The sequence below is a fragment of the Macrotis lagotis genome, chromosome 5 (assembly GCF_037893015.1).
Source record: "Macrotis lagotis isolate mMagLag1 chromosome 5, bilby.v1.9.chrom.fasta, whole genome shotgun sequence".
In the NCBI taxonomy this organism is placed as follows: domain Eukaryota; kingdom Metazoa; phylum Chordata; class Mammalia; order Peramelemorphia; family Peramelidae; genus Macrotis; species Macrotis lagotis.
The window spans coordinates 159,249,637-159,275,067 of NC_133662.1; the positions used below are offsets into that span (position 1 = coordinate 159,249,637).

Consider the following 25,431-nt stretch of genomic DNA (forward strand, 5'->3'; position numbering starts at 1 on the left):
TTACCCCCATTAAAATGTAAGCCCTGGGCAGCTAGGTGGCACAGTGGATAGAGTACTGGCCCTGGAGTCAGGAGTACCTGAGTTCAAATCCAGCCTCAGACACTTAATAATTACCTAGCTGTGTGGCTTTGGGCAAGTCACTTAAACCCATTGCCTTGCAAAAACTAAAAAAAAAAAAAAAAATGTAAGCCCCTTGAGAGCAGACTATTTTGCTTTTGTATTTTGAACTTATACTTCACATAGGGCTCAGAATACACAAAAGTACAAAAGTGCATACAGAACTAAGTTTTACTATCATTCCATATCTTTTTGTTTATTTCAAGTTTTATTGGGTTTTTTTATTTTGATCTATTTTATTCTATTATTACCTAAAAGGTTATTTCCCAACATACCCTTCCTCCATGTGGATTACTCCTTTGGAACAACAAAAAATATTAAGGAAAACCAATCAACTAAATGATCGTGTTTCACAGTCAAAGGTGTACAACATTCTGTAACAGTCTCTCTCTATCTCAAATTGAGAAGAGGAAGATAGTTCCCAAGAACCAAAATTTATCATTGAAAGTTATCTGAACCTTATCACCTTATTGGTATTTTTATTGTTATCTCCTTATTATAATCTTTGCTTTCTTCACTCGGTGACAGTTCAAACAGATTTTTTTCATGCTTCTCAGAATTCCTCATTTTTATCATTTCTTCTGGTAAAATAAAATACCATTATATTAAAGTATCACAATTTGTGGAGGTACTTGAGGAGCACCCACTTTGCTTATTTTTTTTCAACTATCAGTAATGCTTCTGGGACTATTTTGTAATTGTAAATACATATAAAATTTTTATGAATTAACTGATTACTAAAAGTGAGATTTATTTTGTCTAAGCTAAAGTGTAGAGTGGTAGAAAAATATTTTGAAAGGGAGGAAACCAAGGTTAATAACTTGACATTAGTGAATAGCTCAGATCTGATTTGAACTCAGATTTCCCTTGACTGTAAAATGGTGCACTATCCACTGCACCAACTGGATGCCCCAGAAAAATATTTTTTTAGGTTTTTGCAAGGTAATGTGGTTAAGTGACTTGACCGAGGTCATACAGTTAGGTTAATTATTATGTGTCTGAGGCTGAATTTGAACTCAGGTCCTCCAGACTCCAGGGCCAGTGCCCTATTCATTGCAACACATAGCTGTCCCAAAAATATTTTTTTAATTATTTGATATCTTAAAAATATCTATTTGCAGAAATAACTTAAAACAATTACAAAAGCAATTGATGAGGAAAAAATGTAGGCATGGAAGGGAACTCCAATGAAGCCTGGATATAGTGTGTTTCTTATTTTTCCCTCCTGTGTCATAGTTTTTTTAACATAGGAATCTGATACAGAGGACAGATTAAAAAATCTATAACCCTACAAAGAAGAGCCTAAGACAAGGATGAGGAATAAAGACTTAATGACCAAGAAGTTTTTAGGAATAAACCAATGATCAGTAAATCAAGAATTTTTTATTAAGCTCCTATCAATGCCAGGTGAGTATACAAATACAAAAAGTAAAACAGTTTTTGCCCTCAGGGAGCTTATATTATATTGATGGAGAATCTATGTAAATACAAAATACATGCAAAGTCATCACAAAAGAAATGGGAGAGAAGACTAGCAGATGGCAGGATTGAGATTGATGGTGATACCTAGATAGCTAGGGATTCTAAGAAGTAGAAATGAGAAAAGGGTGTGAGGACTGAAAGATAGAGGCTGGAAATAGATTCTAAGCCAGATAATGCACATTCCTGTGCATCTCCAAAGTTTACAAAGTGTTTTTCTCATAGCAATTTTATGAGAAACAAATGGGCACACTGATGTTCTGAGGAGTATATAATTTGCTGTGATCATATAGAACCAGAATCAAATTCATCCTCATCCCAAGCATACTAGTCTTCCTACTACTTCTTGAAGCAGGCAATGTCATGAGTATGAGTACAATCTCCCAAATGTCATTCAGGAACCTCATTTTGTGAATATGAAAACAAGCAGATATCTTCTGTCTACAATTAAAATTTTAGAGTAGAGTACATTATTGTAATTTTGAGCTACACATAAAATTGGATAGAAAATGTAAAAAACCCAAGAATTGGGCTTCATTTTATTCATTCATTCATTATTTTGTAATATTCAGTAGCAATAAGATATATACCTGTACGAATCCACTTGGAAAACAAAAACTATTAGGATATACTCCCTAGCTGCTATCCTTAATCTCTCAGTACTCCACAAATTAGCTAGGATGTTTCAGATTTATAGAAGCAGTTAACTACCCACACTTATACTACATAAAAAGAGTAATCAACTATACAAACACACATAGATTTAATTACAAGCATACCACTGTTGGTGATATATATGGACAACAGTGATCAATTTGAAAGGGGGGGGGGGCCTAAATTCCCTATAACCTTTTTAATTAACCAAAAAAAAAGCAATTGCAAAAGCCATTTCAAAAAGATATCTCTAATACTCAACAGGGAAAGTAGTTGTAATATGCCTAAACCTGCAAAGATGGATACCACAAATCAGAAGAATAACTAAGCCTGGGAACCCAACCCTTTCTCTACCATGGAGGTATTTTGCTATGTTTTAGGGGAAAACACTGTGCTCCTTTTTCCTGAGATGTATGGCCATTTTATGTATGATTTCCCAATTCCAACAGTTTGATTCAGCTGAAACAGATGGATTGCTATGCATATAAATATTGATTTAGAGGGATTACCCAGTGATCCTACACATTATTCCTGTGACCATGAAGAATAGAGATCGATTAACTGCTTGCTGTAACAGAGTAGGGTCAGTGACCATGACTTAGAAAGAAGTGAAAGTTATGTAAAAAATGAAAGAAAACCCATCTTTAGAAAACTGTTTTAAAAGTTCCTATCCCAAGAGGTCTAAAGTATGAAGTTCCTCTCTAGGGAAGGAAGAAATTGAGAGGAAGATGATAACAATTATGGCCCAGTCAGAAGCAACAGGAAAGCTGCCAGTATGAGCTTCTACAGTGATTACAGGCTGTTAATATGGTACAGAGACCTGGTAGAGTATGTGAACTTAGCTTCTCTTAGGAACCATAGGGTCACTGGTGAGAAAGGAAAATGGTTCAAAATCTACAATTCTCTGCAGCTCTCTATAAATTACAGTATCAAATATAAAATTTTCTGTTTATCTTTTAAAACCCTTTCCCACCTGGCCTTTTCCTATCTTTCCTATCTTCTTACATTCTGATGATGATATTTTGGGGGGTTTTTTTGTCCTTTGTTATTTAAGAAAATTATCACATCAGGGAAGTGATGCCATGACAAGCACATGAATTAGATTTGAGTAAGTAGATGCTGAGCTAAGTCACCAGTCTCACTTTCTCTTCTAGGGTCATCTGGGTCCAGTGGTCAGATATGAATCAGGACAACTGGAAATGACCCTGGATGTCAGGTTTAAGTGACTTGTCCAAGGTCACACAGTTAGTAAGTGTTGAGTGTCTAAGGATGGATTTGAATTCCAGGTGAGTGCTCTAACCACTTAGACATCTAACTGCCTTTCTTCTAACACTTCTGTCCCTCGTATATGACACTCCAGTTCCCAATTATGCCTTGTCACCTCTTTCTCTCCTTTTTGGAAGATTCTTCCTTTTCATCTTAGCCTCCTTGGCTTCCTTCAAGACTCGGATCAAACCCCATCTTCTGTGGGGTTTACACCATCCCTGCTCTCTCACACTCTCCACCACCTCACTGCTAGGGTCTTCTTTCTAAGATCATCACCAACTTATACTTTACATATATTGCATATATAGAGACAACCTCCTCATTAGAAGATGAGCTCCTTGAGGTCAGAAATTGTCTCTGTCCTTGTATTTTCATCACTTCACACATAGGCTGGTATATAATAGGTACTTAATAGATTGTGAACTTTCTTGACAAATCCAAGAGAAATGTTTAATAGGAAAACCTACAAAGAAAAGAAGAGACAAACTGGAGCAGAGTATTTTTGAAGTTTCATAGGCAGTTAAATGCCTGTTGGAAGGGACCTGACAACTCTTGTAGCTTATTCCTTCAGAAACTCCAGCTGAACCTCTTCTGAAGACAAGCAACAGAAGACTAATGATATATTAGTATGGCAATACATTCCTTGAGAAAAATGGATAACAATTTAAGCAAAAAATATATTGTAATTTAGAGTTTTATTAGATAAGAAACTGGAATTAGATTGTCATACAAATTATGCAGATATAATCACTGAATATTGTAAAATAAATTGCTCTCATAAATTGATGTTATTTGAAGATTTCATTTAAAAAAAAAGATATAGAATCAAATCAAGTATCTAGGAGATAATGGTTTAATTTCTAAAATGTCTGATCTTTCCACTACATATTCCTTTCAATGACTGCTCTTTGGTTCTCGTGTTGCTCATTAGTACAACCATCCAGAGTGGGAAAGAGAAGACACAGCATCCAAATTCTTTCATTTTGTTCCTTAAAAGCAACTCTGACCCTAAATTGAAGGATGATTTCGGGGTATACCTATTGTGAGCTTTTTGAATTTTCAAGGAATTTCATTGAATATGTTATCTCTCTCCTCAGTCACCATGCCAAAAGTTTCCATGAACGACCATCTTGGATAAGGCAAGAGCCAGTTTTCAAAGAGGAAATTTACAAATATAAATATTGTTAAAGAAACATTATTATATCTAAGCCCTCAGAAAACTAATGGGGGTTACAAAGCATCTTAAGGACACCTAGGTTAAATATCAAAAAAGTCACAGACCATTTTAGTACTCAAGATTCTGTTCTACAAATGAAGTATCCCTGTGTAATTTTGGCATGAGGCCACCAGATGACAGTAGTGAGTCCCAGATATAAGCAGAGTTTCAGTGATTCCCAAATGAGTTCATTCCATTTTTAATTCAACTTAACAAATATTTATTCAGCAAAAACTATGTGTTATGATGAAACTGCATTAAATTAAGAAATGACTTATGGCTTGCATCACAATTGAACTGATGGAATTTATTTAAAAGTTGCCTTTTGGGGGCGGCTAGGTGGTGCAGTGGATAAAGCACCAGCCCTGGAGTCAGGAATACCTGGGTTCAAATCCAGTCTCAGACACTTGATAATTACCTAGCTGTGTGGCCTTGGGCAAGCCACTTAACCCCATTTGCCTTGCAAAAACCTTAAAAAAAAAAGTTGACTTTTTAATGAAACAATACAATTTGTAAACTTTCAGAAAAATACAAAACAAAAGAAATTGCTTGTAAACTTCTCCTTACTTAGTGTTTCTTAGCAAAACCACTAACAAATGTGGCTTTATTTCTAGGCTTTCAGAAATTCTTTTTCCTTTAAAAAGTTCTTATAGACTCACCCAATAATCTGGGTTTAAATTCCACCTCAATTATGAATTTAATGACTCTGAAAGTCGTATAACCTTCTGATTCTTAGTTTCTTGTGAAATGGGCATAATAACTGTACTAACCTCAGTGGTTCATTATGAGGATGAAATCACTTTAAATTCCATGGAATTCATTTTTCTCCTCTCTATAATGAGGAGACTGTATTAGGTTGCCTCTGATGTTCATTCCAGTTCTAGATCTATGAGCTTATTGATCCCGTGGTATAAAATAATATAAATAAATCACTTTTCAAGCTTTAAAGAACTATATAAATGTGAGGCAATCCTCTTCCTCATTATAATTATTATCCCCTAACAGATTTTTTTCTCAACCCCCAGCATCTCCTTTATCAAGACTCTGAAGCCATCTCACAACTACTGACAAAAACTGTCAGTAAACTTGGTCTGTCATTCCAGCTATCCAATCTCAGCTAAAAAGGGTAAAAAATATTACATTACTTGTGTCAAAGTTCTGAGAAAGCTACCTTTGTTTTTTGGCAAGTTTAATAGTACATCATTCACATAAATGATTCGTAACCTTCCTATGGTAGAAATATAGGTTAAAACTTCAAGAATATGGCAAGGAACTCTTAAGGTATCATCTCACACATATCAGCTTGAGTAATATGACAAAAAAAAAGAAAATGCTGGATGTTGGAGGGGATAGTGGCAACGTTGGGATACTAATGCATTGTTGGTGAAGTTATAAACTGATTCACCATTCTGGAGAGCAAACTGGAACTTTAAACTATTTATGGGCTATATAAATGGTGTATATTCTTTGATCCAGCAATATCATGCTAGGTAACTATCCCAAAGATAAATTTGGAAATGTACCTATTTGTACAAAAATATTTATAGCTATTTTCATGGTGGCTCAGAATTAGAAATTGAGAGGATGTCTATCAGTTGGGGAATGGTTAAACTAGCTGTGGTATATAGAATATTATTGTGCTGTAAGAAATGACAGACAGGATGATTTCAGAAAAAACCTTAAAAGACTTACATGAACTGATGCATAGCAAAGTAAACAGAACCAGGAGAATGTTGTACACAGTAACAGCAATATTGTTCAGTGAAGAATTGTGAATGACTTAGTTATTTTCAGCAATACAAAGATCCAAGACAATCCTGAAGGACTAATGATAAAGTATACTATCCACTTCCAGTAAAAGAACTAATATTGATTAATATTGATTGAATGCTGTTACTAAAGCATGTTACTTTTCAGTTTATTTCATTTTTTTCTTTTGAGTCTTTTTGACCAATATAAATATAAATTCCTTTACAATGGAAATGTTTTACATAATTGCACATATATAATTATATCTGATTACTTAACCATCTCAGGAAAGGGGAGGGGACAGAGATAGAATGTGGAACTCAAACTTGTAAATAAAAATTTTTTAAAATTTTAAAAAACAGCATGTCAAGGACCACGCAGAATTGCCATTTCCACACACATTAAGTTTTCATGGGGAAAAAATGCATCAGATGAAAATAAAATCATGAAGACTCTTTATAACAGCTATACAAAGGTAAAAAAAATGAAAAAATAAAATAAAAATAAAACCTTTGTAAGAGGCCAAGAAGACAGAAATAATTTGGGGATGATTTTAAATGAGAATCATACAACTGGTCAGTATAGTCAAGTTTCATAATTCCTCCTCCTATAGATTATACTGTGGAATAAAAGTAAAGTGTTATTAAGAGTTTTTTAACTCACATATCCTATTGGCAAAAACCAGAGACAATCAGTGTGACCTATTGTCCTTCCCACTTTTCATCTGACCCTCAATTCTCTTATGTGTCCTAGAAGCAGAATGTGAATTTTGTCTCTGGCCTCCTCTACTTTTGGCAGAAGATTCCTGAAACAAGAGTTCTTTATCATTTCCCTCAGTATCAAGATTCAATACTGACACATATTGCAGATCCTGGCCAAAAGGAAATTTTTCAGAGACCATCTAGGTTGAACAATAAGAACTAGAGCCTTCCCTACAATATACTTGACACTTACGTCTTTTAGCTTTTGCTGGAAAATCACTGATGGAGAAACAAAAAGTAAAAAAAAAATTTCTAGATTTTAGTATTTGCAATTCCTACCCACTGTTCCTAGTTCTGTCTTTTGGGGTCAAACAGAAATCCAATCCATCTTTCACAGACCAGCCCTTCAAACAGTGGAGGAGAATTACCATGCTCCACCTTCTCTTCCCCAGGATAAAAAATTGCAAAACATTTAACTTGTCTTCAGAGCACATGAACCTGAGGGTCTTCATTTGGCTTACTTTTCTCTAATAGTATCTACCTTCTTCCTTAAATGTGCCCTCTGGAAAGAACATAAGAAATCAGACCAGGTCAAACAGTCATTTTTCTACTCCTAGATACAAAGCTTCTCCTGGCAGTCTAAGAATGTATTAGTTTTCCTGAAAAATCATATCACAATCAAGGTAGCAGTATATGAAATTCAAAGATGTTTTTCAGAGAAACTATTGTCTAGCCACACCTTCCCTATCTCATATATGTATTTGATTTTTTTTAACTCAAACATAAGATCTAACATTTTCTCCTATTCAGATTTCAGATTAACTTGTGCCAATGTTCTACACTGTTCTTTAGAATCCTTGGTTTGTCATCAAGTAGTGCTAAAGGTTCCTCTAGTTACGTGTTATCTGTTCATTTAATAAGCCTGCATTATCCAATAATCCAATAATTGATTAAAATATTACATAACAGAGAACCAAGCATAGAAACCCAAAGCACTACACTGGAGACTCAAGTTGACACTCTTTGTATTTAACAATTCAACTCCTCCACCTAATACACAATCATTTAGTTTACAGCTCTCCAATTGTTTTTAGAGGAAAAGCAAGAAAGATTTTGCTAAATTCATGTCTATACTCTAGGTAATTTATAACTTATAGACATAATACCTTATATATTCTATAGTAGAATTTTAATAAATATGAACCAATTTGAATTCTTAGCTCATTTCCTGTCATCCTTGGTTCCCTTTTCCTTTTCTACTAGGTCTTTATCATTACTGATACCTTCCTAAATGGGTATCACTCTTTATTGTGTTGAGATCTCATCCTAAGGAAATGGGTAGGAATTTAACAGGCTTATTATAAGTTGCAGACATACCTTTCCTCATCTTCTTCCCTTTAGAGAATATTTCCATCCCTCTCCAATTTCACTGAAAGAAGAATAGTATTTAATAAACAAGTATTTGTGCTTCCAAATCCTCAATGTCCTTTGCTTTTCACCTCTATTGGCACTATTTGTCAGTTTATATCGACTCTCCATTACTCAAGTCAACACTTAATTCCATATTAGCCCTACTCGGTGCTTGCTGTACATTTATTTCTACTTTCTGGGGTTTTAGTTTCCTTACCTATAAAATTAAATATTTGGAATAGTTGGTCTTTAAGATCTCTTCTAATGCTAAATCCCATGAGACTGTTATTTTCTCCTCCCTAGTTCCAAAATCCCATATTTAATCTCCTTCAGGCCCATCTCACTAGCTAGTCTCACCTCAACTGGTACTTTATTAAAAATGCATCTCCTGACATTGATCCTTTTGCCTCCATTTCTCCTTCCTGCCAGGCCTTCCCTAGAAAAACAAACAAACAAAAAACAACTCAGTACTCTTCTCAGAGTTGTTGTTTTAAGGCCTAGGAAGTAGCCTGCCTTGAATGGATACATCATTAGGTAAATCACCCACAGGAATATGATATTCTTGGGAATGACCATTATTAAGTTGCCATATATCTAGTGTTTAGTTTACAAACTTGACTTGTGAGAATCAAATAATTATCTCAACTGATTCTCCTAACAAATATGTAAGGTATCAAAATACAAATATTATGACTTCTATTTTGCAGATAAGAAAACTGAGGTTCCAAGAAATCCAAGCTAACATATAGTAGAATTTGGACTGAAACCCAGGATTTATAACTCAAAAGTCTGTATCCATAGTATCATACTTCAACTGACTAGGTACAATGGCTGAGGTCATTTGGGGGTCCATGTTATGAATAAAGATTTTCATTTTATTTCTAAACAAGTTAAAGGAATCAAGTTAGAAATTGGTTGGAGCCTGAGTGGTACAGGGACAGGCCTTCCCACCACATACTAGTCGTTATGAAACTTGGAACTCAAGCTATTTTATCTCTCCATAGAATATCAGTACAATCCAGCTTCAAATCTAATCACTTATATAAACATGGTATACACATGCTAACTTTCTCCATATCTGCAGAATTTCTATTTCTTCTTCTAGCTTATCCTATAGTACTTTACAATATTTTCCCTTTACTTGAAGAGTTTGAGATTATTATTATATTTTTCTCATTATGCTACTTAAAGAAATGTGTTACGGGGTTTTCAGTCCTTTTACCATGACTTTGGACTAAATGAACAAATTACTTTTGCAATTCTATTTTCTTTCTTGATGTTGACAAACACAATTACAGAACAGCTGATTTAAGCATGTTTCCCAAGAGAACTCAAAACTATCAATAGAGCAAGACCTTATCTTTCCATTTCCCTTTCCACTAAGAATATTGGCTGTTTACAAAAAAAGAAAAATAACCTTTCCAACCATGACGGCTAGTAGTTAATAGAACAATTCTTGTTTTGGATCCGAATTTCATTTCCTACTTCTTTGTAATCCTCTCATATTTGACCTCATTCTATCATGCCACTAGACTTGTGATGCACAGAAATGACAGTGATAAATAATTACAACTCAGCTCTAAATTGTAAAAACAATAATAGCAATTATGACCCTCCCTATCCAATAAGGAAATATGCTCTGTTTTGTTCTTTTGGACTTCAGAAATGATAATTTCTAGAAAAAAAGTTTATGTACATAAGAATTGTGGGAAATGCTTTAATTCAGCAAATAGCATTCAGATTTCTTTAATATATTATTTATAACATTAATACAGGAGAAAATGAATCGCGTCAATGTTTATGAATTTACCAATTCATTTTTCTGAACCTGATTTCTCCTATGAGAGCAAAGGGGAAGAAGACTAAAGTCTACTTCCAGTGGAAAGATTAAGATTTGGATCTTTTAGTCATTAAGGAAACACATTTCTATCACTTGAAAATATTCCAATTTCAAAGGGAACATTTGTATACAAATTTTAAGATATGGCATAGAAAGAGAGTTCTCTTAAGTTACAGGACCTGAATTTATTTTAGTCAAAGTATTTAACCTATCCCTTAGTTTCTTCATTTGCAAAATGAGAAGGTTGGGCTTTGATGAGTTCTAGAGAAGGGATTCATCACCTGAAGCTCATGAATTTGGATGGAAAAACATATTTTTATTTTTAATAATTTCTATGTGATATTTAGCATATCATTTAATTATATATTTTAAAAATCCATTATTCTGAAAAATTTCCAGCTCACCTTCCATTCCTTCACAATGTTCTGCCTTTACTTCTGTAGAATTTGAGGTTATTATACTATTTTTCTCATTAAACTACTTAAACATATGTGCTGGGGGGGGGGGGGTTCAGACCTTTTACCATAACTGTGGACCAAAATAATAAATTCCTTTCCAATTCTATTTTGTTTCTTGATGTTGACAGCACAATGCCAGAACAACTGATTTAAGGATGTTTCCTAAAAGAATTCAGTGTTATCAAATAGAGTGAGTGAGACCTTCTCTTTCCATTCACTTTCCACTAAGGATATTTCCAAAAAGGAGTAAAATAACCTTTCATGAGAGAAAAAAATATTAAAAACCCTTCCTTTAGATTTATACCATGATCCTATGGCTATATACACTGGGTGGGATATTTGGGTAAAGGCCTAGTAATGGACAACAAGGGATATAAAGCTTTGAGGGTAACAGAGTGAACATAGTGCCTCACTTGCAGTCAGCAAGACTTTGAATCCTGCCTCAGTCACTTACTATCTTTGTGATCATAGGCAAATTAATTTTCTTGTGCCTTAGTTTTCTCAGTTGAAAGATGAGGGAGTTAGAAAATGCCATCAACATCCAGAGGAAAAAAACTGTGGAGTCTAAATGTAGACTAAAGTATACTATTTTTACTTTTTAAAATTTGCCTTTTGGCACAGTGGATAAAGCCCTGGTCCTGGCATCAGGCGTACCTGGGTTCAAATTTGGTCTCAGACACTTAATAATTACCTAGCTGTGTGGCCTTGGGCAAGCCACTTAACCCCATTTGATTTGAAAAACCTAAAAAAACTTGCTTTATGCTTTTTTTTCTATATCATGATCTTTTTTCCCTTTAGTTCTGATTCTTCTCTAACAACATGACTAATATGGAAATATATTAAACATGATGCACATGTATAACCTATAGCAATAGGTTATACTGTCATGTGGTGAGGGAATGGAGGGAAGGAACATAGAAAAATGTAGAAATCAAAAACTTCCAAAAAGATAAATGCTTAAAACTATCTTTACATGAAATTGGAAAAAATAAAATAAGATAACATTGAAAAAAAAAGTAAACAATAGCAATCTAAAACAAAGAACTAAAAAAGAAAAGAAAAATGAGAAAGTTGAACCTGTTCTCAAATCTTCATTTCAATTCAAAATCTAGAATAATTTGGTCCTATGTCCTCTAACAATATTGGGTTTTTATAACTCTCAAAATGTGTCAAGGAAAATAAAGGACAAGTTATTGAAAACAAATTCCTATAGTTCTACCAATAGATCAGAGTAGTGGCAGTTTCTGGGCATTTCATTCCATTCCCTATAGATAACAGTCAAAGGATCTTAATGAGGATGGTGTGAGATTGAACTGTATATACCCCTGCTTCTCATTCTTGCCCCTTTTATCACTGACTTTTAGAATAAAATAGTAAAAGGCTGCTAGTGACTCCCTGAAAGGAAGGCAAGAATGTGGTAGAAAGTCAGTAAGAAGTTCCCAGATTGGATCTATATTTAGTACGGTGATAAATGTAGAGCTCATAATATATCGTTTTCTACCAAGGGAAAGGGAAGGGAGAAAGAGAGAAAAAGGTTAAAAAAATTTTTTTTTAAAACTACCATTAAATGTAGTTGGAAATAAAGTTCCCAAATATAACATCCCTATCAGCCAGTCATGTCCTCTCTCTCTAGAAATAAACAAAATGTTAATAGGGATGAGATTTTACTTTCTGGGAAAGAAAAAAAGTAGTTCCCTTACAACAATTATATAATAGGACTAGTTATAATAGATAAAAGTGTCAGTAAAACTATAATTAGATTGAGGTAAAAAGTGAATCATGGAACAAAAATGATGATGAAAATAGCATTTATATACTACTTTAGATTGATCTACTCTAACAACAAGAACATTTTAGTCATGTGTAAATAAATAAAAAAATAAAGACAATAAATGCAAAAAAAAAAGATTAGGCAAGCACTTTAAAAATATTTTCTTCTTTTCTCTTCACTCAATCTGGGAGGTAGATGCTATTGTTATCCTAATTTTATAGATAAGGAACCTGAGGCCATAAAAGATTAAGTGTCTTGCCAGTAAGTGTTTGGAGGCTAAATTTACCTAATTTTAGGTTCTGCTCTATCAGTTGTGACATCTAGCTGCTTCAGTTACTTAGACTGAGGAGACTCAGAATGATTTCATTTTAGCTTCCCTTATAATTCTCAGCTTCACAGTTTAAGAATTAGAAGTGAGGTTAACACCCCACCACGACCACCAATAGTCCTTACCTGTATCTCTATTTCTACAACAGGAATGGCAATCACTGCCTTCATGAGACTTCATAGAGAATGTTACTCCTCATGGCATAGTGGAGAGGCATGTGGAAGATGTGCACATGAGGTGGGATCTATTCTAACTTCCTTTTGTTCTGAATTTCCTCTTGACCATGGTCCCCTGATAGAGCTATGAAAAATTATGGCAGGGCTAAGTTAGTTCTTCTCAGTCTTAGTTCTCTTTATTATATAAGCTTCCCTTTTCATCCTTTCCCCAAGAAAACAAATAGTCAAACAATCATTCAATTAATAAGCATTTATTAAGTACATACTATGTTCCAAGCAGTCCAGAAGGTTTTAGGGAATAAAAAGACAAAGGATGAAAAAGCTTCTATCAGTCAAAAGCCAGATCCTAAGGTGAATCACATAAAGTAGTAATAAGTAGTAATTTTCCTAGATTTTCATAGATTTATCAGAACAGAGGTTCTAAACTGGGGGGGGGGGGTCCTGTCTTTTTCATATTATTTAACAAGTTCATTTCAATATAATTGATTTCCTTTATAATCTTTTGTATTATATATGGTACATTTTTAAAAAAAAACATCATTTTAAAGAGAGGGGGTCTATAAGTTTTCACTAGACTTCCCAAGGGGTTAAGTATAAAAATGGTTAAGAATCTCTGATAAAAGGATTGAAACAATTCAATGCATCCTCTCCCTACAAAATAAAACATTCAATTTCACTCCATCCAGCAAGGGTTTATGAAATCTCCATCTTCCAGTCTTGGTGCCTTGCTTGGTAGCAGGCCAGATGGATTTCATTTACAAAGTAGTAGGACCATCCTTGTTATTTTTATTGCAAAAGATGAAATCTGTATAATTATAGCTCTTCTCCCCCTTTCAGACTGCAAATGGTAACATATAATGGACAAGAAAGGGTTGGTTATAGTCATGAATTTTTTTATAAAACCACCTGAGGTGCAAATCAACCAAAAGCACTGCAAGTGCTGTTTGTTACCTTGTTGTACCCCACAAGACTGAGAAGGCAGAGTTTAAAGACCTCCTGTCCTTTCTTGTTCAATTCATAATTTTCTTTAGAAAGTGTTCTACAGAAAATCTCTAAAGATCCATGCCAGACTAATAATAATAATAATAAATAAATAAATCATACCACATCACTGTAAGAGTTTGACTTTGAATTATCTTATAATGTCACCTCATATCCCTGATAGGCAGGAGCTTTAGGGAAAGATGGAGATTTTATGCACTAGAGATTACATAAGGAAGAACGAACCTTCCCAAATTTTTGATAAAAGTCTTCCTCTGCCTGGGTCAGTGCTTCTTCATCGATATACACAGCAGGCCTTCTGGACATGAGGAAATACTGCACTTTTCTCAGACTCCAGCCCATCACAAACTTGAGCCAGCCACACACAGCAGCTGTAGATCTGCCAACACCAGCATTGCAGTGTACATAGACGGTATGCCCATTCTCAAGAAGGCCGTGGAGGAGACAGACCGCCTGCGGCAACATCTGAATTCTGCCTAGGATTGGGAAAGCAAGGCACATACATATTAGGAACAAAACCTGAATATCACAGCTAATAATAACTTGTCTGCTGCACCGTGAAATCAGGATGCTATGGAGAAGGAGATAGGGAGAGGACAGCTTGTTTCTTTTCAAGGGTTGCATATTTTTTTTAAGAAAAGGTAATAGTTTTTCAACATAGTTAATCATTTTCATGAAATCACACTTCATTCTACATTGCTGGTCTCTTTTCACCAATGCCCCACAGAGTTCCCTCTATATCTGGACAAATGTCACTCAACAGGAAAAGCTAACAAATATCTCAGGGTGGGCACAGCCTTTCTTGGAATGGATTGCAGCTGTCTAGTAGGATAACCACAGACTGAGAAGAGGATTATTTTATTTCAAAGAAAACTTCTCACCTAACTGCACCTCAATTTTATTTCATTTACATGTCCTTCCCAGGATATTTTGTTCCACAATATTAATATCAATTCTTACCCATTTGGAGCATATAACAGTATTAGTCCAAAGGATTTAAAAAAATCAGTTGAGTGCATTCAGTGTGTGTTAATTTGAATTTATAATTTGAAATGAAAAACATGTATACATAGCAACAAAACAATCCTTGACTTGGAGTCAGGGTTCAAATTCCATCTTTCACAACTATTATCTATGAAACTCTGAGCAAGTCACCTAATCCATCAACCCAGAATACAATAGCATATGCTGTGGGTGGGGAGGGGTTAATCTGCTTTCTAAACTTGCACATAACACTAAATTTCTTTCTAATAATATCAAAGTAAGCAAATATGTGTACCTTAATGAATTACAACAAAGTTGGATATCAAAAAGAATATTAGGTAAAGCAAAGAAAAAGAAAAATCAGTAGAGGGGACCAGTATCATAGGAGACAATATTCAAAAGAAGGGGGATAAAATAAAATTCATGGTTCCAGATGATTACAGGCAAATGTATAAATATGGGTTATAAGCAGGATGAACTATAGAAATATAAGAAGATAAATTCACCCACGTAGATATCACTGAGACTTAGTGGGATTGAAATCATGATTAGGATGTCTATGTAAAGGAATGAATAGAAAAAGTGATTGACAATGTAGCAAGGCTAGATTGTAGGATTCTGAGTTTGTATATGGAAATGCAGGGAGCAAAGGAGAGGGAAATAATTATCTAAAGATTGATAGAATATTAGAAGTGAAAAGGATCTAAGATAAATTTCATTGTTTCCATGGATCAAGTAGAAGACGAAAATGAATATGACAGTGAAATGAAAATATACTATATATCATTTGGACTGAAGGAAGAAATGGATGATGAATTCAGCAAAGAGATCCCTGAGGCATAACAAAATAGTGATAGAGGAATTCCATCTGTCCAGACATTTGTTGAAGCTCTTTCTGTGCTAAAGCAGAGAGCAATTGACAAACTCCAAATTTGCCTTAATAATTTTATTCTTCAAAAGACATAGGAAATAATGAATTGACTTGCTATTTTAGATATTGACCCTGAGAGACCATTTCTTTTACAGTCTGTGATTGGGGATACATGCAAATACAAACATAAGTGTGTATGTATGTGTGTGTGTGTGTATATATATATATATATATGCATGTGTGAATATATACATATTATATAAATATATGTATATATATATTAATTTCTTACATGCCCCTTGTATTTCTATGATTATTAAATTTTCCTGTTTGCTTAATTCATGATAAAAAAAAGATTTTCAAAAGAGATAAATTTGGAGCATGGGGATACTGTTACCAGATAAGTTTGCCACAGCCAGCAGTCAGCATGAAGGCACTGAGGGATATACTGAGTAAGGAGGAGAGAATGGTACCAAAGTATCATCTTCTTTGCATTTTTGCCAAGGGCTGACTCTGGAAGGATCAATTCTTCTCCCCACACATGCTAGTAAAGCTCATATATTTTTATATGAATCTACATTTCTTTCTATAAAACGATATTGGAGGGTTAGGTTTGATTTTATTCATTTATACCTTTTTTTTCCCTGAAACACTCAAAATGTAATGCAGATATACTCTCCCTAGTGTGGCACTTCTGGGTAGAACAGACTATTAACAGACTATTAGGAACACTTGGCATATTCTGAATGTCAGAAGGAGAGTTCAGGATCTGACCTCATTCCAAGCCTTTACTAAGGTCCATTAACTGTCCCCAGAAATTAGCATGGGCATCTGTTGCCATGCCACAAATTAGAATCATAATAAGATTGATTTCCTTGCAAAACTTAAAACTGAATTTGGGGAAAAAAAAGGATTTCAAAGTAGACAGCAGGCTTGGGAGCTTTTTGTTGCTAAGGTAAAAATACATCCTGGGGCGGGGGGGGGGGGGCAACACTTAAACATCTTCTCTGCCTACAACAAAGATTACAAGAGTAAAGATCGATTGTACAATTGATTTTAACAACTCAGTGACAACTAGTGGTGACAGTCTAGCTTAACAACAGTCTTCTGTCTTAGACTTCATCTGACAGCATTATGCAGCAGCTCAAAACACTTTCAGATAGATTTTTCTGAAGGGCTCTAAAAAATATTCAGCTGAACTAATCTATATGTTCACATGCTCATCCTGTGAGCCTCACAGGCAGATTGATTTATTGATAAAATGTCCCATTGGAAGGAAGGAATGGTTATTAACTCTTTGACTGCTGGATATTCTAGGGTAAGCCTGGCTCAGGGCAAAAACCTTTAGCCTTAAGGGTTAGGCAGTTCAGTCTGTTGATAACAGAATAATAGTTATCTAGGGGTTCCTTAGATCACAGAAGTCAAGCTTAGTCTTAGAAGCTATCAGATCCACCCCTCTTATTTACAGAAGAAGAAGGGGCCTAGGAACTTTAAGACACTTGTCCAAGTTTACACAGGCAGCAAATGTTAAAGCTAACATTTGACTCAAAAGGACTAAATGTCAGGGACTTTGCTAAACACTGAGATACAAGTAGAAGAAAAAAATAATTCCTGTCCCCAGGGGGCTTACATTCTTATGGAGAAGCCAACACATAAAATTAAGTTGAAAGTGAAGAGAAGATACCCTCAAAGGAATACAACATCTCAGTAAAAGAAGAGATAGTTGGTCTGGTAGTCCCCCTTAAGTATAGATTCTGGGAGGAGCCCTCCACCACCCAATCAGAGGGCAGAAGATACTTCAGAGGTATGAGTTCCAGGACTGAGGATTCTTCTAGGATGAACAGTTTTCTGGGCATAATAGAAAAAAGTTAGAAGAGCAATATGCTAATTGATATAATCTAATTGCCATAAGGTGACACCATTCATCTCTCTCACCCTAAAAAAAGGTTTATATAAAAATTCAGCAAGATAAAGACATGTTCAGTTTTAATCATAGTTTCTGCTTTTCAATCATGCAAAATGATCAATTAAGCCAAAAAGGAGAAGTCAAAAGCACACATGAAACACACAAGGGCTTGGGTTGAAATAGGATACAACATAAAGAAGATCATTAGCGGCATACTTTGAAGCTTCATCATGCCTGTAATGTAATTACATCACAGAATCAAAATCATAATCAAGGGCTAAACCGCCAAACTGCTCAATTATAAAAGAGATTGTCAATTTCATACCTTCACAATTTAACTTCCAATCTGACCATTCAAATGAAACCACTCTCTCCAAAGTGATCAATTATCTCAAAGTTACCAAACATCTCATAGTTACCAAATTTGATAGTCTCTTCTCCATCCTAATCCTTCTCCACGTTTCTCCTGTATTTGAAATTGTAACCATGCCCTCTTCTCTGAGTTTTTGTGATATTATTCTCTCCTAGTTTGTTTTCTACCTGTTGTCTGACCACTTCATTGTTTCCTTTTTTTGGATGTGTTTCAAAGCTCTATCCAAAGCTCGCTCACTCTCCTCTCTCTCTCTCTCTCTCTCTCTCTCTCTCTCTCTCTCTCTCTCTCTCTCTCTCTCATATCCTACATCACCAATTTTATATTGGACATTTCATTTCAAATTGATATTCCACATGCATTTTAAACTCAACAAGTCTAAAACTGAGTGATCATTTTTCCTTTTATATAATTACTTCACTGACATAGCTATCACCTTGGTTCACATCCTATTTACCTCTTACTTAGCTGATATCAACAGTCTCCTAATTGCTCTTGCCTGGTTTAGAATACAGTCCTGTGCTTGTCTATCTTAAATCCCACTGAAAAATGTAGATCTGAAGAAGTGACTCTCTGACTCAATCACCTCCAATGGAAAAGGAAGTTTTTGCCACTTTAGATAAAATATCAATTCCTGCTTATTTTTTAAGGCCTTCATAACCTGTCCCCGTTTCTTTCCAGCTTCCAAGATAATACTCCCCCCTCCCACATTTGCTCTTCATCCAAACTGTCCTTCTCTCTCTTGTCTCTGGTTCTTCTGTAAAGTCTGTGCCTCCTACTTGCAATATACTCTGGCCTTACCTCAGTTTCAAAGACTCCTCACTTCCTATAAACAGAACTCAGACAATGATCAAAGTCTCTCCTGATAGTCCCAACTGCTAGTGCTCTCTCACTCAAATTATTTTTGCATTTATCTACTTTTAATGAGTTATTATTTATTTACTTTATACTAATGCTATACATATTTCATGTGAACCTATTGACTTCCCAATTAGAAGAATGTCAGAGCATTGTGAATATAGATTATTCTATTTTTTGTACTTGAATTGTCGGTATTACTTAGCACCATATCTGTCACATAGTAGGTGCATAGCAAATACTTACTGATTGACTTATTGATTGACTGGTAGAGAGAAGTGGTTCCATTGCTCAAATGTTACTTTTAAAATTGTTGCTGAGTTTTTGATGGGTTGGAAGTGGTGGGAGGTCCAGTATCTGGCATATAGGGGATGCTTAAAAAAAGCTTGTTGAATCAATGAATAAAAATTACACAGAGTGGAGCTAAGTGTAGACTGAGAAAATACAGATCCATGTGAATTACAGTTTACTGAACAACACATTTTAAATGTCCAGATGAGTTAGTGCACCTCATCCCAAGAAAGTCAGTTCCATTTTAAGATAGTCCTAAATAGGCAATCCCAACCAGATGGAATTGCTAAAGGAAACTGGAATAACTGTGGTTAATGATCAAACTGGAAGGTCCAGCCTGGTCTTGTCATAGAATAAACATCATATATAGAATGGTTTTACAACCAAAATAACATCACCACCCCAAAGGGTTCCTCAAAAGAAGAATGATGAAGGCTTGAGCCAGGTCCACTGGGTAAAAAGTCCTTTCTAAGTAGAGAATTCTATGATTTAGAGAAAAACAATTCCCTAATAGCACTCCTCCCATTACACTATGTACAATACAAAATCCTAATCACGCTCCAGTATTCACTGAATTCAGTCTTTGTTCTGAACATTACCAGGGTCAGGATTGATACAGCAATGTAATTAAGGAGAATCACAATCAGAGTATTAGAGATTAAAAATCTCAACTCAAATAACAATTTATTAATTTGAAAGATTTTAAATTTTATGCCTACAAAAAGAAGAACAAGGTGACAAAAATTGACTGCTTGCATGGCTAATGATATGCAGATTCATGGAGTATCTCCATCAGTCTACAGATCTAAAATAGATACTGCAGAAGGACATGGATCTGGGTTTAGAATTGAGGTGGACAAGAACAGGCTATGTGTGCTGCTACTGAAAAATTGAAAAGTCATTTAATGACCTCAGATTCTTCATGAAACAAAAGTCAATCTTGATACCATTATTCTTCTGGTGATATTACAAGGCTGCCTGTCAATAATAGAATTTTAAACTCTCTGAAGAAATGAATTTGAGAACTACAATGTTCAATAGAGATATACAAGGGTGACAAAGGCAAAAAGAACAAAGAATTATGCAGAAGTGTCAAGAACTTCATCAGAGAGAAATACATGATTAGGGGGAAAAAAGATGAGCTGGTCACATAGGAAGAGTGAGAAACAACTTAAGGACAGGCCAGGTTCATGTCCCAGAGAAAGAACTAATGGTATCTGAATAAAGATTGAAGTACATTTTTTAACTTTATTTTTCTTGAGGGTTTTTTTTGGTTCATATGTTTTGTACAACATGACCATTATGAAAATATTTTGCAAGACTACACATGTATAACCTATCTCAAATTGCTTACCTTCTCAATGTGGGAGAGGAGGTAGTGGGAGGAAGGGAATTCAAAGTTTTGAAAATGTTAAAAATTGTTTTTACATGTAACTGGGGAAAATAAAATACTAAATAAGGGGAAAAAAAGGTCTCTGGCACATCAGGTAGACCTCTCTACCCCCTTCAACCCCCCCCCATTTGAGTAATAATGGGAGCATATGGCTTATAGATGACTTATAGAAGGTGACAGGTGGATATGATGACCTTGAAAAACCACTTTGGAACAATAATAAATTGTTCATTTTCATCAGTTTTAATTATGAAATCAGAATACAAGGCGCATAATAAAATTATGTAGCTAAATATAAAATAGATTTCTACCACCTGAATTTTTCTTAATTCATTAAGCATGCATTTTCAATGGTTTCCTTAAAACATTTAGCAGAGAAGCAGTCAACAGAATCATTACCTTCAGTACTCATGTCTGGTGTAGGCATCCAGATGTAGACCATTCCTTCTTCTTTATAAAGTTTGATCATGGTCTCTGGGGTCATGGGCTCTGGGTAGTGGTTGCAACCTGATGAATTCTGTATAATATCCCATTCAGTCTGAAAGTTCATTACTGCTGTCACCCCTAATTCATGCTTTAGTTTGATAGTTACATGTTCCAATTGTCGAGGGCAGCTTCCTAGCCAGATATTTGGGAGAATTCTAGAATTTAAAAGCAGAGATAGGTGGCATGATTTAATACGATAAAGGTTCCATAAAACATTACAATAAACCTTCAGTATATGAGAATGAACCATTTAAGTTTCTGGTTAAAGGGAACCCTCTATTTCAGTTGAGTACACTGCCTTTCTGACTTCTACCTTTTCTAACAATTATACTATACTTATTTATGCTTGTATTTTATTTTATATTTTCTGCTTATATTTCCATGCAGTTCGTACCAATGTTACCATAACTCCTTAACAATAATTCCATCTTTTAAAAGGTAAAGGAACTAATAAAGGGAAATTCTTTTCTAGATTAGACTCATTTAACAGAGAACAGCTGGTTAATAGAAATTATGAAAACCTTAGGGAAAGTGATCACTTTCTCCTAGAATGTATGACAAAAAGAAAGAAAAGCTGGGCAGAGTATGACCTGCACCCTAGATTTCAGAAGAAAGAGTGATTATGGGGGAAATGGGACTATGTGAAGAAAATGAGGCATGATGGACAGGTTAATTTTAGGCTAATAACTGGAGCAACTTATATACTTATTTTGAAAAACACTGGAGGACTAAAGGGAAGTAGTTTCCCATACAACTGTTATAACAAGATCCAAGATGAAGGAGTAGAAACTGGAAAAATCTAAAAAGAAACCACAACAGGTCATCTTTCACAATTGTGACTGACAGGCAAGGAACTAGGGCTTTTAACATATACAGCATAGATAGGCTCACTCAGAATGGACTAGGATTATAGGATCAAAAAGAGCTTGATTGCTCAATGCAGGATTGCTGAGAGTAGATGAAGGAATCACTTCTAGGCACAGAATAGAGCTAGGCCAGCAGCTGCAGGATACCCAAGATGAATCTCAAATCAGATTGTTACCTTTCTGGACTTTCCAAGCCCTAGGCCCCAAGAGTATGTATGTTCTCAACCTGCTAAGCTTCCAACTGGATGACAGAGCTTAAGGACAACAACCATAAATTTAAAAACATAAGGGTAATAAGTCTGCTTAAACATAAACTGAGGCCTAGGACTTGGAAAGTCCAGAAAGGTAACTATCTGTCCATGCCTTTGATCTGAGAGTCTGTACCTCTCTACCTGAAGTTGTCCCTAAAGTCCTCAAAGAACTCTTTATCAATACCTAAAGAACAAGGTTGTAATTCAGATAAGACAAGCCAAGACCATATAAAGTCAGAATAATCCACCAGAAATTTGCAGAGCCTAGCCAAAAACAAGCTACTAATCTAGGAAGTAAAACTGGAAGACTAAGCAAACAAATAGAGGTGGGGTGATGAGGGAGAAGAGCCACTATGAAGCCAGGAATGGTCCAAACAAAACTCCAGAATATCAATAAGCAAAAGCTCAAAGGAAAACACAGTTTGCCCATATGATTAAGTAGAATTCCTAAAAGAAATAAAACAATAGCTTTTATGAATGTTATTTTATTTTTTCAATTACATGCAAAGATAGTTTTAACATTCATCTTTTTGTAAGCTTTTTTGCCATTTTTTCTGTCTCCTCAATGACATCAACAAATCTTATATGTTACATGTGAATAATCATGTTTAATAAATTTGCAATCAATACTTTAAAATATTATAAATTAAATGAAAGTGGTAAAGAATTTAAAAAGAAATCAGAACTTGGAAGGAAAGGCATTAAAGATAATTAAAAACTAAGCACAAAAGATATCAAATCTTACTTAAGTAACAGACTCTGAAAATTAGAATGAACCAAAGAGAAGTTGTTGATTCTGTGAGACAAGCAAAACAAAGTCAAAAGATAGAAAAGAAGAACAGGTATGGTATCTCATAACAGAAAAATTGACCTGGAAACAGACCCAAGAAGAATTAATTTAAAAATAATTGGACTACTTAAAAGCCATTGACCAAAATAAGGGGGTCAAAATAAGTGGGTGGAGAGGGAAGGCTGCATATCACTTTTCAAAAAATCAAAAACTAGTTACACAAAAAAACTAATACAGCCAAAATTAAAAGGAAAATAGAAATGGGCCGAGGGATGGGGGGAGATGGAGAGTTATAGCAAGTTTCTCTGATGAATTTCTCAAATATATAGGAAGTAAAAGTTTTTTAAAAAAATAAGTCATTCAATAGGAAGTTTCAGCTAAAGAAATCAAAAGTATCTAGTCACATAAAAAAATGCTCTAAATTACAGCTGACTAAAGAAATGAAAATTAACACAATTCTGATGTACTACCTCACACACATCAGTTTGGCTAACATGACAGAAAAGGGAAAATTGCAAATGCTTGAAAGGGATATGGAAAATTTAGAATATCAATGCACTGTTAGTGTTGTCTATTGATCTCAAGAATTGTGGAGAACAATTTGGAACTTAGCCAAAGAGCTATAAAATTGTGTATATCCTTTGGCCCAGCAATACTCTATTGTCTGTATCAAAAGAAAAAAAAATTGGGGGCAGCTAGGTGGCACAGTGGATAGATCACCAGTCCTGGAGTCAGGAGTGCCTGAATTCAAATTCGACCTCAGACACTTAATAATTACCTAACTGTGTGGCCTTGGGCAAGACACTTTACCCCATTGCCTTACAAAAACCTAAAAAAAAATGGGGGGTAAAGGAAAAAATGTAGCAGCTCTTTTTCTGGTGGCAAAGAATGGGAAATTGGATGCCCATCAATTGGGGAATGATTGAACAGTTGCGGAATATGATTGTGACTGAATATTATTGTTCTATAAGAAATGATGAGCCGAATAGTTTCAGAAAAACCATATGTGAACTAATGCAAAATGAAATAAGCAGAAACAGAACATTGTACAAAGGAAGAACAACAGTGTAAAGATGATCAACTATGAAACACTTAGCTATTCTTATCAAGATATTAATCCAAGACAATTCCAAATGACACAATGAAAAATGCTATCCCTCCAGAGAGAACTAATGAATTCTGAATGCAGACTGATGTATTCTTTTTTATTTTTTTTTATTGGGGATAGGGGTAAGGGAAGCATTTGTGCTTTCTTTGGCAAAATGGCAAATATGGAAATATGCTTTGCATGACTTCACATAAATATGTGATATCAAATTGTTTGCCTTCTCAAGGGAGGGGGAGGAAAGGAAAAAATTTGGAACTCAAAATTTTTAAAATGAATGTTTTAAAATTTTTTGATGTAATTGGACAATATTTAATAAAATAAAAATTGATTTAAAAGAATAAAAATAAAGAAGGTTATATATATAATTATATATAAAAATAGAAAGAATCATCTGTCATTTTCTGAAAGATATTCCTAGGAAAAGCATAGTCAAAATAAAGAATCGTCAATAATCACTTATTAAGTACTTATTATGTGTCAGCCATTGTGCTAAGTTAGGGAAATAAAAATTAGAAAGCAAATTGAAACAAAAAGAAATGCAATCCCTTCACTGAAGGAGCTTATATTTTAATGGGAGAAGATGACACATGAAAAAGAAAAAGAGAACAGCTGGGGAAGGTGGGAGGGAAAAGATACATGTTCAGGGGCATAATGGATAATTTTAAGAGTCAGAAGCGTATCCTGGAGAGGAAGCTATTAAGAAAAATTAAAAAATATGTTATGGAATCATAGAGGGCAGTAAAGATAACATAAGTTTCAATGGCTATCACTTAGAATATAAATGTGATATTCCAAAAGGTAAAATATATGGACTTAAAGCAAGAATAATCTGTTTAGAAAAACTAATACAATCCTACAAGAGGGGACAAATGGATCTTTAAGGATTAAAAATATTCTAGCATTCTTAATTAAAAAAACCAGAGCCTAGGGAAAGTTTGTAATACAAACATGGGAGTAAAGAGAAACATAAAAAGGAAATGCAAATGAAAAATCAAAGGGGATCTTTAAAATGTTCTTTTTTGGGAATGCTAATGGGGAAAGTAGAGGGGAGGACTGATACACGTATCCCTTCAGATCCCTAATATTATCA

General features: G+C 34.6%; 1 protein-coding gene across 5 annotated transcripts in view; it reads right to left on the bottom strand.

Annotated features, from left to right (window-relative positions):
• Nucleotides 1-336: 336 nt before the first annotated feature.
• EPM2A (EPM2A glucan phosphatase, laforin) overlaps nt 337-25,431 on the bottom strand; it is a 176,719-nt gene continuing 151,624 nt past the window's right edge. Inside the window, exons 3-6 of one of the 5 annotated variants that reach the window (XM_074187778.1) lie at nt 21,240-21,481; nt 14,393-14,643; nt 8,950-9,028; nt 337-8,611 (exon numbers count right to left, since the gene is read on the bottom strand). In XM_074187778.1, coding sequence (XP_074043879.1) covers nt 8,966-9,028; nt 14,393-14,643; nt 21,240-21,481 — 556 coding nt within the window. In that variant the 3' untranslated portion in view covers nt 337-8,611; nt 8,950-8,965. Of the gene's footprint in view, nt 9,029-12,739; nt 13,290-14,392; nt 14,644-21,239; nt 21,482-25,431 lie in introns of those variants that run through there. The other 4 variants (XR_012468571.1, XR_012468570.1, XM_074187777.1 and 1 more) reach the window with 4 other exon arrangements.